The sequence below is a fragment of the Scleropages formosus genome, chromosome 6 (assembly GCF_900964775.1).
Source record: "Scleropages formosus chromosome 6, fSclFor1.1, whole genome shotgun sequence".
NCBI lineage: Eukaryota > Metazoa > Chordata > Actinopteri > Osteoglossiformes > Osteoglossidae > Scleropages > Scleropages formosus.
In genome coordinates this window covers 17,526,229-17,542,096 of record NC_041811.1, presented here as the reverse complement: position 1 = coordinate 17,542,096, position 15,868 = coordinate 17,526,229, and the positions used below count along the sequence as shown (strand labels likewise).

General features: G+C 41.4%; 1 protein-coding gene across 2 annotated transcripts in view; it reads right to left on the bottom strand.

Annotated features, from left to right (window-relative positions):
* The window catches only part of fcho2 (FCH and mu domain containing endocytic adaptor 2), a 50,010-nt gene that overhangs the window by 18,554 nt on the left and 15,588 nt on the right, over positions 1 to 15,868 (bottom strand). For both annotated transcript variants that reach the window (XM_018736739.2, XM_018736741.2), the window contains exons 3-14: positions 14,335 to 14,409; positions 14,093 to 14,234; positions 12,466 to 12,618; positions 11,786 to 11,890; positions 9,674 to 9,772; positions 6,999 to 7,095; positions 3,299 to 3,343; positions 2,871 to 2,940; positions 2,635 to 2,659; positions 2,257 to 2,313; positions 1,929 to 1,986; positions 1,494 to 1,669 (exon numbers count right to left, since the gene is read on the bottom strand). In XM_018736739.2, the coding sequence (XP_018592255.1) occupies positions 1,494 to 1,669; positions 1,929 to 1,986; positions 2,257 to 2,313; positions 2,635 to 2,659; positions 2,871 to 2,940; positions 3,299 to 3,343; positions 6,999 to 7,095; positions 9,674 to 9,772; positions 11,786 to 11,890; positions 12,466 to 12,618; positions 14,093 to 14,234; positions 14,335 to 14,409 (1,102 nt within the window). The remainder of the gene's footprint in view (positions 1 to 1,493; positions 1,670 to 1,928; positions 1,987 to 2,256; positions 2,314 to 2,634; positions 2,660 to 2,870; positions 2,941 to 3,298; positions 3,344 to 6,998; positions 7,096 to 9,673; positions 9,773 to 11,785; positions 11,891 to 12,465; positions 12,619 to 14,092; positions 14,235 to 14,334; positions 14,410 to 15,868) is intronic.

Here is a 15,868-nt window from a genome sequence, read left to right as displayed (position 1 = left end):
TCCCATATACTATCATTCCTGGCGCAGTCAATGTTCAATATGTACAATGTTTGAAGCGCAAAAAGGATGCTGGATGCAATCAATTACAGAGTTACATGATATAACACAGTAAGGAGTTCAACGCTTACTCTGCTTTTAATATAGTGCCATTCTATCCAATTACATCCAAAACTCTCCCTACTGTCCTCGAGAGACTTTACGGCAGAACTCCATACGTTGAAACAAACTGGGCTCGTAAGACCCCTCTCCCCTTGAGCCTAAATAATTCCACATCTCAAACGTGTGCACTGACCACCTGTGCAGAACCAGCCACGGCGAGACTGGATTAGTAGCGCGCTCATCATATCGCTGTGGTTGTTTGCCGCATATTCAAACTACTGCAGTTCAATATTTTAAAAACATCTAACAGATGTACTGCATATTCATACAATTTGTCACAAGAACATGCTCCACGTTTTAATGCAAGCTTGAATAGTTTCTGAATGTTAATAGCACAACGCAAGCGTCTTTCAATGAAAAGCTCAGTGATCACACACATTTTGTAACATATTTGACAAATACAGTAAAAACCTGTAAGGTTCTACCTGGTAACAATAAAATCTACTTACTGAAGCAGTAAAAAAATCATGCAAAGCACCTAAGGCGACTTAAATGGCACTAACTCAAACATCCAGATCACAGAGATGAGGAAGTTACTTGTGCGTGTTTAACACGGCACCCCAGACATTTCACGATAATCGCGCTTGGTCAAAGGTCAGCCGCAAGAAGAATGGAGGCAAAAAGTTTCAGTCACGCTAATGCAAGGGAACCAACAGGCAACAGTTGAGACTCAGGGCTTCATGGGGGAACCAGTCGCCAGAGCTCAGAGTCTCAGTGTGAGACTGCAGAAGGCAGCCGCAGGGCAGCTACATCTTTCAGCTACTGTTGCCATCTAGCGTTCCTTTACCACACTGGCCCAGACCAAGAGCCAATGAGCATCAGCAAACAATGGAAGGCAGAACCCCTCCAAACAGCAGCATGCAGCACGGGGGTGGAGGCGCTATTTATAATGGAGGTTGATTTAGACTCTGTAGGCATACTGCCTAGACAAGCAACCTTTCATTATTGATGAGTCTGAGACGTGCTGCACGGAGAGCATAGTGCGGACAGTATGGAGGACACCCCTGGAGAGTGCCTGCCACGGACATGGAAACGTATCAACCAAATCATTATTTACATGCCCAAAGAACACTGACAGAAGCCTTCGGAGAGCATGGTCAGCTAAATGAGCAATGAAGAGTTTCAAAGTGATGGACACAACTGCACCATTTATTTATAGCAATGGAAAGCACAAGTGTCTTTATAGTGGCTCATTTATGCACATTGCAGTAATTTCTTTGCTCTTCCTTATCAATATTCAACATGCAAACAACACTGACAAACAGCAGCGTCTACCACTGTCTAAAATGAGAGATTTCTGTAAGATTTCATCTAAATTATACAACTGGACATACCAACGCAGAGGGTGACAGCGTGATGTTCCCAATGGATGCCTTCAGCTCATCTATCGATGAACGTGTCTGATGGTTTCCGTTGTTTGGTTGCACAGGCTTAATCTCAACGTGAAACTTCCTGGGTTCATCGTCATCATCAGAGTCACTCGACGAGTAAAAGGAATTGTCTTTGGCATGTTTTAAGTGAATCAAGGAGCCAGCTTCCAAACAGAAGTGTCTAACTCATAATATCAAACATAACACATTAAAAAGTCCAACAGAGATTACTTTTTTATGTTAAATACAAAAGGCAAACACATTAATAAAACTGGTCAAGAATGCAAAATAAATGTAAAATACACACAAATGAAAATATCTGTAGTAACTACTAACCTTAACTTTACTTTTACAAAACACACAGTACGGAATGAGGGTTTAAGCAATGTGTTAGGATATCATTCTCATTAATTTCAGGCCTAATACGGAATCCTTCTTCATCGACCTCAGGGACATTCTGCAGGGGGAAGAAAAAAAAAACACAAAACACTGAAAACCACCTATAAACATCGGATGTTGTTTTGCTAATCTGATTAAAAGAAATGGAAAACACAAGTTTAAAACAGAGGTATATATTTCTGAAAAGCTTTGAAAACTGAGCAAAACAAGCCATGTACGGTGAAGTTGTTCTACATGAAGTGCAGAACATATCACAGAAAGAATCCCACCAGCAATGAACGATGCTGTTCAAGTGCAGAAATGGACTAGGCCACAGCAGGTTACTTACAGCATTTTGCACGTCTATTGTCCCGTAGTAGCCTGGTGGCGCCCCGTTGGTTGTTTTCTTCAGTAATACAAATACAGAACGTTGACCGAGATAAGCAGGAAGGAAAAACAAAGGACGGACAGAATAAACATGGTTTTTGTAAAACAACATTTAATATGGAGATAATGTATCCTAATTCCTGAGCTTGTAAATCAGAATAGCTTTATTAATGAAACAAAAACATAATTAAAAAAAACAACTCTAAACAGAAATGAATGGCAGAAGAGCAAACATTTGGTTACTCATTCGCAAATTCAGATTTGAAAGAGATTTTGTATTTCAACCTTTATAATGTTAACACTACAGTCCAAAAACATCTTAGATCTGACAACTACTTACAGCACACTCCGTTTCTGTGGATTCCCTGTAATAGAAAAAACAGGCTTTAATCTAAAAGCCATTGTTTATTATACCACGTCAGGGGTCATGTCAGAGTTATTTATTCATTAAAAAGTGAATCTTTGGTTACTGTGCTTTCAACTGGAAACAGCCCTCTATTTTAAAAATGTTGAGCAACAAAAACAGTCTGCTGAAATTACATTAATAATTTCCTCATGTAATTAAGATGCACCTACATTGAATCAGTATCCTTCTCTTTCCTACGCCCTGGTATTCCAAAACCTTTTCTCTTCCGTGGTTTTGCTCCTACAAAGATATGATCAAAATATACAAATTAGGACTCTGCACATTAAGTAAGGTCAGAACCCAAATACTTATGCAAACTGAAATGAAGATACTCTGCATTTTATTTGGTTTATTGGTATATTAGTATTTATTATTAGCATCATCATGGATTTAAGACAACAAATAAAGATAAAAAATGAACCATAAAATTTGGAATTCTACAATAGTTTGCTTATAAATTAATATCACTTTAAATATTGAAACATACCTATTAACCAGTTATTCATGTACTTTTAAACAATCCATTTTAGTATCTTACATGCTGCCATTTCAAAATGGTACATTTCATTTTTTGAAAGAGGAGTGAGAGGCTACCAACCTTCTGTGGCAAAGGCAATGTTACACTCTTCAAACTCAATAGGTCCTAATGTGGTTAGGGAAGAGAAACAAGGCAGGGTTATTTTGCACAGCAAACTACCTATTGCTTTAAAACGGGCAGGAAGGCCCAAAGGGCAGGTTTAACGGCATAGACAAAACTGTGTCTGGTGACCATCACTGCTGATCGGCCCGAATCAAAGGAAAAAAATGCACCACAACAACCTCTGGCACACATACACAAGTACAGAGCACCACATGACCAAGCCGACCCCCTAATAACCGACAGGAAAGGTCACAAAGCACAAGCCTGGCCATGCCTACAGCTCACTGTACTGCACTACACTACACTTACTGCATCAATTCGTCTGTTAGGAAATTACACAAATCGCATAGATCTATTGATGTATGGATGAGCGACCCATTGGAAGTAGTGTATCTAGCAGCGTAAGTCAGCTTGGTGAATAAGGTGTGTGGGCTAGTAACACTACAGAGTATCCAGTGTAAGTCGCTTTGGAGAAAAGCATCTGCTAGTGAATAAATGTAAAAGTAAATGTAGATCACAACAGTTGGTTCATCTGCAAAAAAATTAATTCACTCACATAGCTACGAGTAAGAACAATTGGCGGGGGAGCAAAGGATCACATTTCATTTAATGTTCATAAATTTTCCATGTTTACTCCAAGCTTTACTCCTGAAAATTTAAACCACTGAAACGCCCAACATTAAAAAAAGAAACACAAATAATGGGAACTGCACAGGGGAATAAAATATTTAAAAAGAACACTTTTGGATGTCAATGGCTACATTAATGAATATTCATTTAGGTTTGTTGAGCATCACCACTAATGCATGCTACAGCCAATAAATGCTACAGAACTCATGAATAATGTAGCCTTTAAGAACAAATGAGCTGAAGGCTGCCATCTTTTACGCATGCAAAACTTGAAGGCTAAACGCCCTGATGTTTTGGAAGAAAAACGCAGAAAGTATAGCCGACACCAGACGAACCTGTGCAGAATCATGTCATTATTTCATTTTCTAAAAATGTGAACATTGTGCCCTGAGCATTGGTCAAATGCCTGGACAACATACTATACAAATGTAAAAAGCATCATGCATTAATAATTTTATTCTCATGCACATATACATTATTAATATCCCCAAGACCTACATTATAAAACTAGTTTAATAGTTTTGAAATCCCATCACTTTAGACAGTATAACAAAACCCTCAAAATACACCTCAGTTCTAAGTCCCCTTTAAATCTTTTCTTTGTATTTATCTGAGTAAAAGCTAATGCACACGTAGGAAATGGAATGAGTGTTCACTATCAGGCCCTGCTGCAGCCAGGGGCAGCGTTTTAGAACACAGAATCCCTTGACCTGAAAAAACAAACCTAATGATATTTAAGTCAAATAAATACGGTAGTGGTTCAATATAGTTTCCCTTGAGAACTGCGGTTCGAGGCAGAACTGATGCATTGTTCAGTGTCCTGTGCCGGGACACGAAAGTCACGAGAGGCGCGCATTGCCAAGCGAAGTGAACAAAATACACCAATAACTGATCTACTCTACTGTGCAATATCAGGCCCCTCCGCGAGCCTTCCTCGCTCGCCCTCGCCCACCCCCTCCCCCTGCCAGCGCACTGACGTGACTACTGGGTGCGCTTCGTTCCAATCAAAACAAAACGTCGTGCTTGTCCAAACCCAGTTCATGGGCAGCAACTCTCCCCGTGACCGCTCTCTCCAAACGGCCCCAGTCCGACATCGCAGCAGGTGGATTCCTAATCTATATTAATGAGGGGATGTGATGATCAACCACAGCAACAAATATTTTGTTGACATCTCTCAAAAGGCTATTGTGTAATTTTTACTTGAAAAACAAAAAGAGCTAGATTTAATTACCACAATATAAAACTATTGTTAACTAGAACAATGTCTGCTTTTGTATGAACGGGACGTTTGTTTTTAGATTTTGCGCAAAACCGAATCGCAACTTTATACCGTGCGCTTCATTCATTAAATGCATATGTCAAAATAGCTGATAGAAATTTAGAAAGGAAAGGATGGAGCTATCACCCTGTTGCATCACAGGATTTTTAAACACAAAAAAAAAGAGAGATCCTAACAAACAGGCCAGACCTACCTAAATGAGGGACACATTAGGCATTGTTTAAACATTTTGCGAACGGGCGGACGACTTGGTTTATACAAAGGAAGATGTTTCTTTTTTGGTTTGGAGGGCAGGGAGGGGGGCATGAACTCACGCATGAAAGAAGGATGGTTTTTTAAATTGCATATGCTTCACATGGCGCTCGGAGGCGGGCGGAGGGCTTGCGTGCCTGGACCAGAGCCAGTTGACAGCTCAGCTGGATATCAATGCACACTCTGACCCCCCCTTGCAGTGTGTCACTTTGCAATCGTTTCCGCCGCAGAAAGTTTACTCAACCTCTCTCTCTCAAAAGCGCTGGACTGGCCATCATTCGGCCATTTCATCACGGAGGGACAGGTTATTTTTCTGACAGCACAGAGGCCGGACTGCAATTTCTAATGAACAGCTTGATACAAGTGGAATTTCGACTGTTTTAGCCTCAATTAATTCTGCTGTCAAAACAAATGATCTCTCCTGATGCTTGTATGAGGAGCAAACACAAAGGTCAACTTCTGTGTATGCCCAAACACACTTAAGAAATCCCTTTCTCTTCCATACCTGAAGTAACGAAAAGCAAAGGCTGGGAAAATACTTGAGGCCAACTACTACGGTAGTCCGTGTTTATCACCAATCGCCACCCTCTTGATACACACGTCTTTTAAAACAGGTATCAGAAAACATATGGACTCGTGTGTAAGGACTGAATGAATGTTCTCAATGGCCACCGGATGAAACTGGCAGTAAAACGCGGTGACGTGAAGCCTACGTTCCTCTGTAGAGCCTCTCAAACTCCAAAATAAGATTACTTTCAGTAAAGAATTCTTATGAGTTTATGTATTCAAATCATGAGCCATGCTAAATAAACATTGTACCTAGTGGACTTCAAGAACAAAACATTACATTGCTTCCTTGACTTATCTGCACATAAACATAAATTTTTTTGTTGAAGTAAAAGTTATCTGTTACAAAATAAATCTGAACCTTTCATTCATTTTGGGGAATCTGCGACAGAACAAAAGCTCTAATTGTGCACGCAGATTCCAATAAACCACAGACAACTGGTAAGAAAGAAAGAGCATTCGAGTAAGAGCTGGGAGAAAGTGCAGGACAGAGAGCGGCAGAGAGTGAAAAGAGGAGAGAGGTAATTATGAGCCGAAGAACCTATCAGAGTCAATAGATTTAATCTCCTGAAAAGGTAGGAAGCCTTGACATTCCAGTTAGCATGTGACAAGTACTACGGCTTTGCTTAACTTCCAGACTAAGCAGTCAAAACTGGCTTTTACGGGGTCATGGCTCCACAATTACTCTTGTGTAAACTGTGCTATGCTACAGTAATCAAGGAAACTCTAGGCCCCTTTATGTGTTTAACTTTATAACATATCCTGAAGTGCAGCAGTCACTCATAGACATTTAAAATGTGGCGTTGTACGAAACTTTGCCTCGAGAGTACTGCCGAAAGATGAGAGCGGCACATAAAATGACCCAAGATAGATGTATTTTCAAAGGTTTATGTGCATATACTGTAAATAAAAGCGCACGCAGGGTCTTACCAGGTCTGTCTTTACCCGTTCCTTTGCTCTCAGCTAACTTCTGTATTAAGCTCTCCACCGTTGTATTTTCCATGTTGTTGACAAACTCCTGGTGAACCTGAAACAAAAGGTAACGCAAAATTTAAACATACGAGAGTGATGGAAAACAAAACTCACGGCAGTTGCCACGACACTCCTCCATCCCTTGTTGAGGTAAACACGCTGCAGGTTTCTTCTCAAAGACATGCAGCAGACCATCAGAGAACCCTCGGGGAATCGGAGATGTGATGTAAAGCCAATGGCGGACCAAGGGCCTGCTCACGCGACAGCTGCACCCTCAGCAGCTGCGCACTATGCCAATACTCCCCCAACGAGCAAATTCAGAGACGAAAGACATTTGTCTGCTGGTGCAGTCAGATTGAATGCTTTAGGAGGTGGAAGAGCATTTTATCTCATTATTTATTATATGCTTTTCTCGGGTTAAAAGGTGCTATAAAAGCAGACAGGGCGGACTAGGAAGCAGGGGGGCATCTGAGGAGAATAGGTGCAGGAAGAGGTACTGCTGAGAATACGCCGCCCAGTGATGAAGGCGTTCGTGTCTCCGCTGACACTCGGCGTGCCTGCCTGCCTGCCGCGTCCTCGTCCCCCCAACTGCCCCTCGGCGCAGCGGAGTGCATTAACCCACTGCGCCTTGAAAAAGGCGCACCGAGATGCGGGGAGGCGAATGCTCACTTCTGCACACGCAACCTGTCAGGTGCTGCGGCTGTGATGTCATCACGCGCATGTCACTGGTACGGCGGCCTTTCTCGCATAAGCACGGAAGAGCCACTCTAAGAGCCCCTCTGCTCTACAACACCACTACATTGAAGTATCTGAACATTTGAAACTCTCAAATATCCACTACATAGTAATAATGTTTCACTTCATACTGCACTAAATGTTTACGACAAAATGATTCTCCTCATATGTGTGAGACGTACAACATATTCTGTTTAGCTGAAAATGTTTTTTTACTTATTTTTTTTTATTATCACTTAGTCATTTGACTGGTGCTTTTTTTCAAAGCTCATGTTAACCTGCTTCCAATGATTTGCCCATTTACATAGCTGGGTAATTTTGACTATCATTTCAGGGTAAGCACCTTGCTCAAGGGTACTACAGCAGTAGGGGGATTTAAACCTGGGTGCCGAGAGTGCAAGGCGGCAGCTCCAACCACTACATCACCTAACAATACGTATCGTGCAAACATTCTTGCGTAAAAGTCAGCGAACGGCGGCAGCAGAGGATTCTTCACACAAGCCGTTTTTTAGACCTAAATATTTGGTGCAAACAAGTGCGCGACAGAGCCGCAGACACCTGCCGTTCAGTTACAGCAAAAGGAAAAGATCAGAACACAGAACAGACACTAAAACAAGCCACGGGACACAGGCAGGATCGATGACAGCGAAGCCTGAGAAAAAACACTGAGTGCAGGAAGGAGCTGTGGGGCTCTGTCCGCGTTGCGAGGAAGGCTTTGGAGCCGGGGGGCAGCCCAGCCACAGGCGGCGGACCCTCAGAGAAAGCCCGCGATGGGGCCGATTAGCAGGGACGGCTCCGAAGGCTGTTCGTCACACGGAAACACAATTACTTCGCTGCATTTCATTTTCCAGCTGCTTAAAACCTTCCCCTCGCCTTCAGGCTGCTTTTTAATTGGCTGCAGTCGCGTGATCGTTTCCCGCGTTTGTAAAGATGTGGCGCCCCCGCACGACTGAAGCTGATACTGAAGCGGCCCTTTGAAACGGCAAGCTGCACAAGTGCTCTTTACATCAATGCAAGCTAAGCATGTTGTGATTTTACCTTCTAAACATTTTCCCTCCAAATCAGCTTGAGGTTTAAATGACTGGCAGCACCTGTCACGCACGAGGAGCTGCACGAGAGCATGCGTGTCAGTGTTGCTATGGTTCTGCAGAGAACTCAACAGCTCAGAGCTTATGGATTTTATACCGAAAAACATTTTCTGTATGCTTGTCTGTTCCACCTCTGTTTTGGAAACGCTGCACGAGTTCAGTGTCCAAGAAAGGAAAAGCAGAGAGCGCCACTCATGTCTAATTCAATGCAAAGTGTGAAGTGTCGACTCCGACTGCATCGGCAGACGCTTCCATTTTTAACCCATTTCTGCCCTAAACCAGAGCAGTAACACCCCTCCTCTTCCTCCTCCTCGTCCCCAGGATTATGTCTAACACAAACCTTCTGTTCATGACCATTTTCCAGCTAATAATAGACGTACAGTACTATCAGCCCCCTTCGATACGTCAAACGGCTTTCTATTAGAATGTTAATTACCTCGGAGCGACGTCCACATAAACTGCTTTCCCATCGGAAGTCGGACCAACTCCGTCGACACATTGTCAGTTATCCACAGAAAGAAACCATTTTAAGGCCTGTTATATTCACACAACCTTTGCATGCTGCTTTTAGGCAAGGCCTTACAGGGCTCGCTTCACTGCCCACAACTGTAAGCTCATCCTCGCAGGAAAATATGGACTTGCATATTTTCTTACTTACTAATTAAATAATTAAATATGAACAAAACTTTGGCATGGTTTCCAAGTAATTTTCCAGTAAATTTCATAGAACTTTTTTTTGTTTTTAATACTGTTACTTAGAATGAGCGAAGGGGTGCTGTAAGGAAAGGGCTGAACTGCTCTTGTACTCACCACCCCTATTTGCACGTGTGTTTCCTCTATGTACTGGGAGTACAACTGGATGATCTCCTTCATGTGGAGAATGTGGCTTTCCTCAATGTCCTGAAATTTCTGTTGGAGGGGGGGGAAAAAAAAAAAAAAAAAAAAACAATAATTCAAGTGACGAAAGTTTTTACTGCAAGATGGCGTTATTTGTATAAATCATATTAAAGAAAAACTGAGCTCACGGCCACATTTTTTTTTTTTTTTTTTTTGCTTTGGTTCTTGCAAATATGAAACATTCATGAGCTGCATTCAAACCCCAACTGAGAGGCCCTTCGTTTGATCGCCACAACGCTCATGGTCTGCGCTGGTGACCAGCACGTTCCGTCTGCACCGCGCGCATCGCCCTGTCTTCTCCCTGGGTGGTCTGGACTTGGATGCCACCAGCACACATTCCAACAGAAGATGTCAATTATTTGGGGTGGCCCATACATGAGATACTTGAAGGTAGCATTATCTCCGGTTTAGAAAGCTGGGGTTGCCGAGAAAAACAACTTTAATGGCAGTGTTTACTTCCAGCTGTTACTCCAACTCTTTTTCTTCCCCTCTTCAAACCGAGTGTTCGGTAAACCGAGGAAATAGCTATAAATAAGCATAAACTTGAAAATCACTGCGTGTACGCAAGCTGAAAAATGATCGTTTTCGCATAAACACACGCAAACGCATAGTAAGGTACACGCCGAAGCAGATGTACACATAATGTTCATAACGTGATGATCTGTTGATTTTCATTACAGGAAACATACTTGCAATTTTGTATTCTCTTGGGGACAACGCTTACATAACCTAAAACATTGTATGCGTTTGGTTTTCCTGTGGTAGACGAGGATATGGAGCCCAGATCTTGTTGATCTGATTTTAATTCATAGTTTATCCAATCATCCTCTCAGATGTTTCTCATTAAGTATTCACAGAACGACTGCATTAGGAGGTTACAAACTCGCAGAATGCCAGTAATATAGAGTACGCCATGGAATGTCGTGCACAGAGCTGTGGCTCCGAAGCACAAGAATCGCTCAAATTTTAGGCTGAAAAGCTTGACTGACCACATTCGCTATCATGGCACAAGCTTTGCTAATCTCGGCGTTCTATAGGACTAGGCCAAATGTCATTTTTTAAATAAAATAAATAAAAAAAACTTTCAACATGTGCGATGTTACGGAGATGGTGTCAAAAATACACTCATTAATAACAAGAAGTACCCTTTAGAAAGGGTGCAATCTATTTCTGAGGAACAAACTAACGAGTTAAATGACATAACTTTGTGGTTAAAATATTTTGATATTAGCGTGCTAAAAGAAATAATAATTTAACTGAAATGAGTTAAATTAGCAAACGCACGAGTAAGTATCTTAATATGTACATGCAACATATTCCTAACATTTACAGTGGTTTAGCACAACTTTGTGATTCTAACCATGTAATCTGCTGTATCATGACATCCAGCTTTTTTTTTTTTTTTTTAAAAGAAAAAAAAAAAAGCAAACACTTGTCATTTTTGCCGAATCTTCTCTGAAGCCGCATCACTAAGCAACACAGTTCATTTGGCTATGCCTCACATGGCGACATTCAACATTCGAATGTGGGTTCAGCATTTCAATAATTCAACTTGAGGAAACTCATCTTCCTTCACTTTCATTGCTGAGGGATTTTGATGAGCCAAACACTTCGCTCATGTGAAGTTACATGACCCTTGTTTTTTACTAGAACACTGTGACGGTACACTTCACAAGAGAACAGCACCATAAATCTGAGAAGATGAAACTGCTTTCAGGCCCTACTGTAAATGGACTGCCCAGCATGTTGTGACAAGACATTTAGACGTTGTGTGTTTATAATTTTTTTAAATGCACTAACCACGTTACTGAAATAATGACTGAGCTTCTGCTGTCATAGCTGCTCTCAGAACGCAGCGTAGACAGGCAAATGGTTTGGCACTCTATCCGTCAGGCTCCTAACTGAGAATTATGGGAATGCTAAATAGCTGGAACATTTTTGCCGTGTTGGGAAAGTAAGCCTTTAGGCAGCATCGCATGCTGCGTGTGGATCCTCCCAGTGCGATTTCTTCACGGCCTCGTTTACCTGGGTAGTTTCAGCCATCTTCTGCTCAAACTCAGCCTTCGCTGTGGCATACTTCTCCACATAGGACCTGTACACCTCCGTGGCCTTCTTGGCCTTCACTCCAGCCTGTGGAAGGAAAAACTTTAAAATAAAAATAAAAAAGAAACCCAAACCAGAAACTAATACAAATTAAACCATATTACTACTGCTATTAGTATTTGTTTTGCATAGTCCACTAATTATTATTACAATCAACATATTCCTTTTTAACTACCTTGATCAAAGAATCTATACCAAGGTCCCACTAGGGACAATGAGCGAGGATCATATTAAGTCAGATAATATATTATCTATTCATTTAACTGATGCTTTTCTGCAAAGCAACATCAACATTAGGTTATACAGGGAGCCATTTACAATGATTTACCCATTTATACAGCTGGGAAATTTTTACTGGAATGATTCAGGGTAAGTACTTTGGTTTAGGGAACTATGAAAGGGAGTGGGGATTTTAACCCAGGACCTTAGATTTCAAGGCGACAGCTCCAACTGCTACATTACTGCCTATCCTAAACAATATTGGTCAGAAATCAGGATGCTCAAAACTGATTTTAAAATACTGCACCGATAAAGAGAAAATATTTAATTTCAACAAAGTGCAGGCTTGACATTAAAGGGCCTGGATGTAGAAATCAGCTGGCCTTGTCTACATCTTTCTGAGTAGCCCCCTCCTTCCGCAGACGCTCCTGCTCCACAGTCTTGGCATTGTAGTTCTCCTTGGACTTTTGAAGGGCCTGAGATATGCTCTGGATGTTCTGCACTGCTTCCAGCGTGGCGGCCACTTCCTCCTTTGTCTGGAGCGTGAAACAAGGCAAAGAGAAACAATGTCTCATGGTGGCCAAGGCCTGAAGTGCTCTATTTCCAGAGCCTGACAGCTAATCCCTAATGTAACTAAATAAGGGGTACCACATGTTGGGTAGGAGGGACACCAAAAGCATGAATATTGTTAGATAATGTTCAGTCACTCACTGCTGATAAAATTTTATCTAAGGCAGGGTTGCGGTGGTCTGGAGCCTATTCCAGAAGTAATTAGACTAGGCAGACTATACCCTGGACAGGACACCAGTCTATCACAGAGTTTTAAATAACATTAAAAAAAAAGGTATTAAAACTAAAAAAAAAAAAAAAAAAAAAAAAAAAAAACTAATGATGATTAAAATTAAACTTGACTGCTTATGTACTTTAAATACCATATTAACATATTGCATACAGTTTTTTCCTATGTGCAGAGTTGGGGATATTTCAGATTACTTGCTCGAATATTAATACCAGTTTCTTTCAATTATAATCCATATACAAGTAAGTAACAGGACATCTTCTGCTATTCTGATTTTGAGCAACATCTGTATGTTTTTGTAAAACTGAAGACCTGCTGAAAAGTCAGGACTACCTACAGTGTTGTTGATATTGACTATGATATTTACATTTATTCATTTGGCAGACGCTTTTCTCCAAAGCAATCTCAGAGGAAAAGGACAATGAGTGCATTACATGAATAGGAGGAGGAAAACCACCGCTGTGAGCAGAACAGGAGCAGCAGACTAAACACACCAACCAAAAATATATGCATTAGTGAAGACTTCTGCCATTAATTTAAAAAATACGCAAGGGATCAAACCGGTGCCTCCCTCAAACTTCTAACGTACTGGAAAAAGGAACACATCTACATGGTGCGTTACACCACATGTGTGAGGGGAACAGGTACTACACAGGCCGTGTAGGAGAGTCCCTCTGCCTGGATCTCCCTCGCAACCGCAGCTAAAGCACAGACTGCTGCAGACTCAATGTGTTTATGTCTGCGGACTGCGGTCACTTGTTTTGTGAAATGTGGACCATGAAAGCATTTTGGGGAAAATGTTCCAGAACTAAGGAAGGAGAAAAAAAGAAAAGAAAAAAAAAACACTGGTTTCTAATCACACTACAAGTAATAATCCTAACCCTGATCAACATGTACCCACTGGCTTTACCATGAAAAGGTAAGTGAGAGATTGTGCTGGGCACGCCTGCTCGCCCTGATATTTTCCCAGTCAGGGCGTGAAGGCTATTAACATTAACATTTTATATGCATTTACACAGTGCTTTAGTTCATTCATGAGTACACAATCTTGGTGGCTATTGCAGAACTGGGTCCCTCATTTATCTCCTATGAAATGATGTAAGCTTGTGAAAACTGTTAAACACACTTTCACCACTCCTAGCTCACACGCATGTTTAGTTATTCTCCATTAAACATTTAGCTGGTGAAATGATCCAGAAGTGGACTCAAACCTTTTTATGTGCTTTTGCTTGTTCGTCTGCATACTTTTGAACTTCTTTGATCAATTCCTGAAGTTTTCGAACTAACTCTAAATGACAGCTGGCCAGTTTGTCCGTTGAGGTTTTGAAAACGTCCCAAACCGGTGCAAATGTCCTAGAAGAATAAAAATAATAATATAATCATTACTATAAACAAAACAGGCTTACGTTAGACTTTGTGTACATGTGCATTCAAACATCTAGACGATACCAACCCTAACTGGGAGAAATTGCTGGCTGATCTGGACAGTTTGGTCATGGATTTTGCATATGTGTCTTCAACAATAGCCCTGTTCGAAGAGAAAATGTAACAGTTTTATTACACAAAAACATCTAATGTACAAAGTTATGAAAAGAACGTTAACAAAGTCAACACATTACTTATATCAACTATTTTCAGAATTTCATTTAGATCAACTGACCTCCGAAGCTGCAAATTATCCATAAAATAAACCTGTCCTGTCTTATCACCACACTCCTCCTTAATGGGGTAGCAAACTAAACATTATAGTCGCAAAACTAAATATTATTTTACTTAAGCTGTGAATAATTCATACCAACTTTATATGTAGCTATAAAGTACATGGTACATTTTACAGTACGGGACCAGGACTAGAGAGATTCTGCAGGTGTGATTTCTCTAGATCACTGGAAACGGCTAAACAAAAGCAACCAAAAAGTACCAATAAAAGAAAAAACACTGTCAAATAAGGCCTTACCTTAAACTCGATTTTTAATTGTTTATCAAATGGAACAATGTCCTAAAATGTATCACTGTAAGCAGGAGTACAAGTACTTGGTATCTTCTTCTGGTACATGTTTCCTTTGTGTGAATGACAATTCTCCGCCTTTATTACAACACCGCACTGCTGAAGATCTAACAATTCCTAGTTCACTTGAAACTAAAAGGGGGGAGGGAAATCACCTCAAAATATCTGGCAGTTGCAACACTTGAGATTATCCAATTTGAGAGGAGTGTCTGTGGTGAATTATGTCAAGTAAAAGTATGTAAAATTCTTCTGCAGACATATTTAATAATAAACGTCTTGGAAACACAGATGGTTCTAGTAAAACCGGGCAGGCCAGCCATTACTTTAATTCTGAAAGAAAAAAAAAAAAAAACGGCAAAATCATTCAAATATTGTTGAATTGCCAATAATAATAATAATAATACTTCCAATTAAAAAAACAAAAAAGAGCTTAAGCAGAAGATTCAGCGTGAATTATTTGGTTACAACGAATAACTCGGGAGGCCTGAACCCCGGACCGTACGAGTCGGTGTTTAGGTCCCAAAGAGCAGCTGGATCATCTTCTTCGGTCTCACACTCACTAACCCGAGCGTCTAATTTCCTACATGCGCCAATGTCTAATTGCAGCTGCCTGCTCTCGCTTCCCATGTGTCTTGTGGGGGATCCTGTGTGCGGCAGGGAAGAGCCGCGCCGCCGCCAGGGTTCTAATTCAGCGAAAGCTCCCCTGACAGCTGCCGCAGACTCGGTGTCCGCACCATCCCGTGGCACGCAAACCTTCCCAACACCGCCGAGCTGGAACCCGCATGCTCCCCGGCACACACGAGCGCGATGCTCGCGCTGCTTTGGGCGCGCCGCTTCCGCCAAAAAGCGTGAGCCAGGTGTCCGAACAGCAGGGCTGTCGGACGCTCCGTTTCTCCACAAATTACACGCGGACTCATTACTTAGAATCGCACTACCAACGTTTCCCTTTAAACCCTGCTTTTTTTCCTTAACCCGCTGC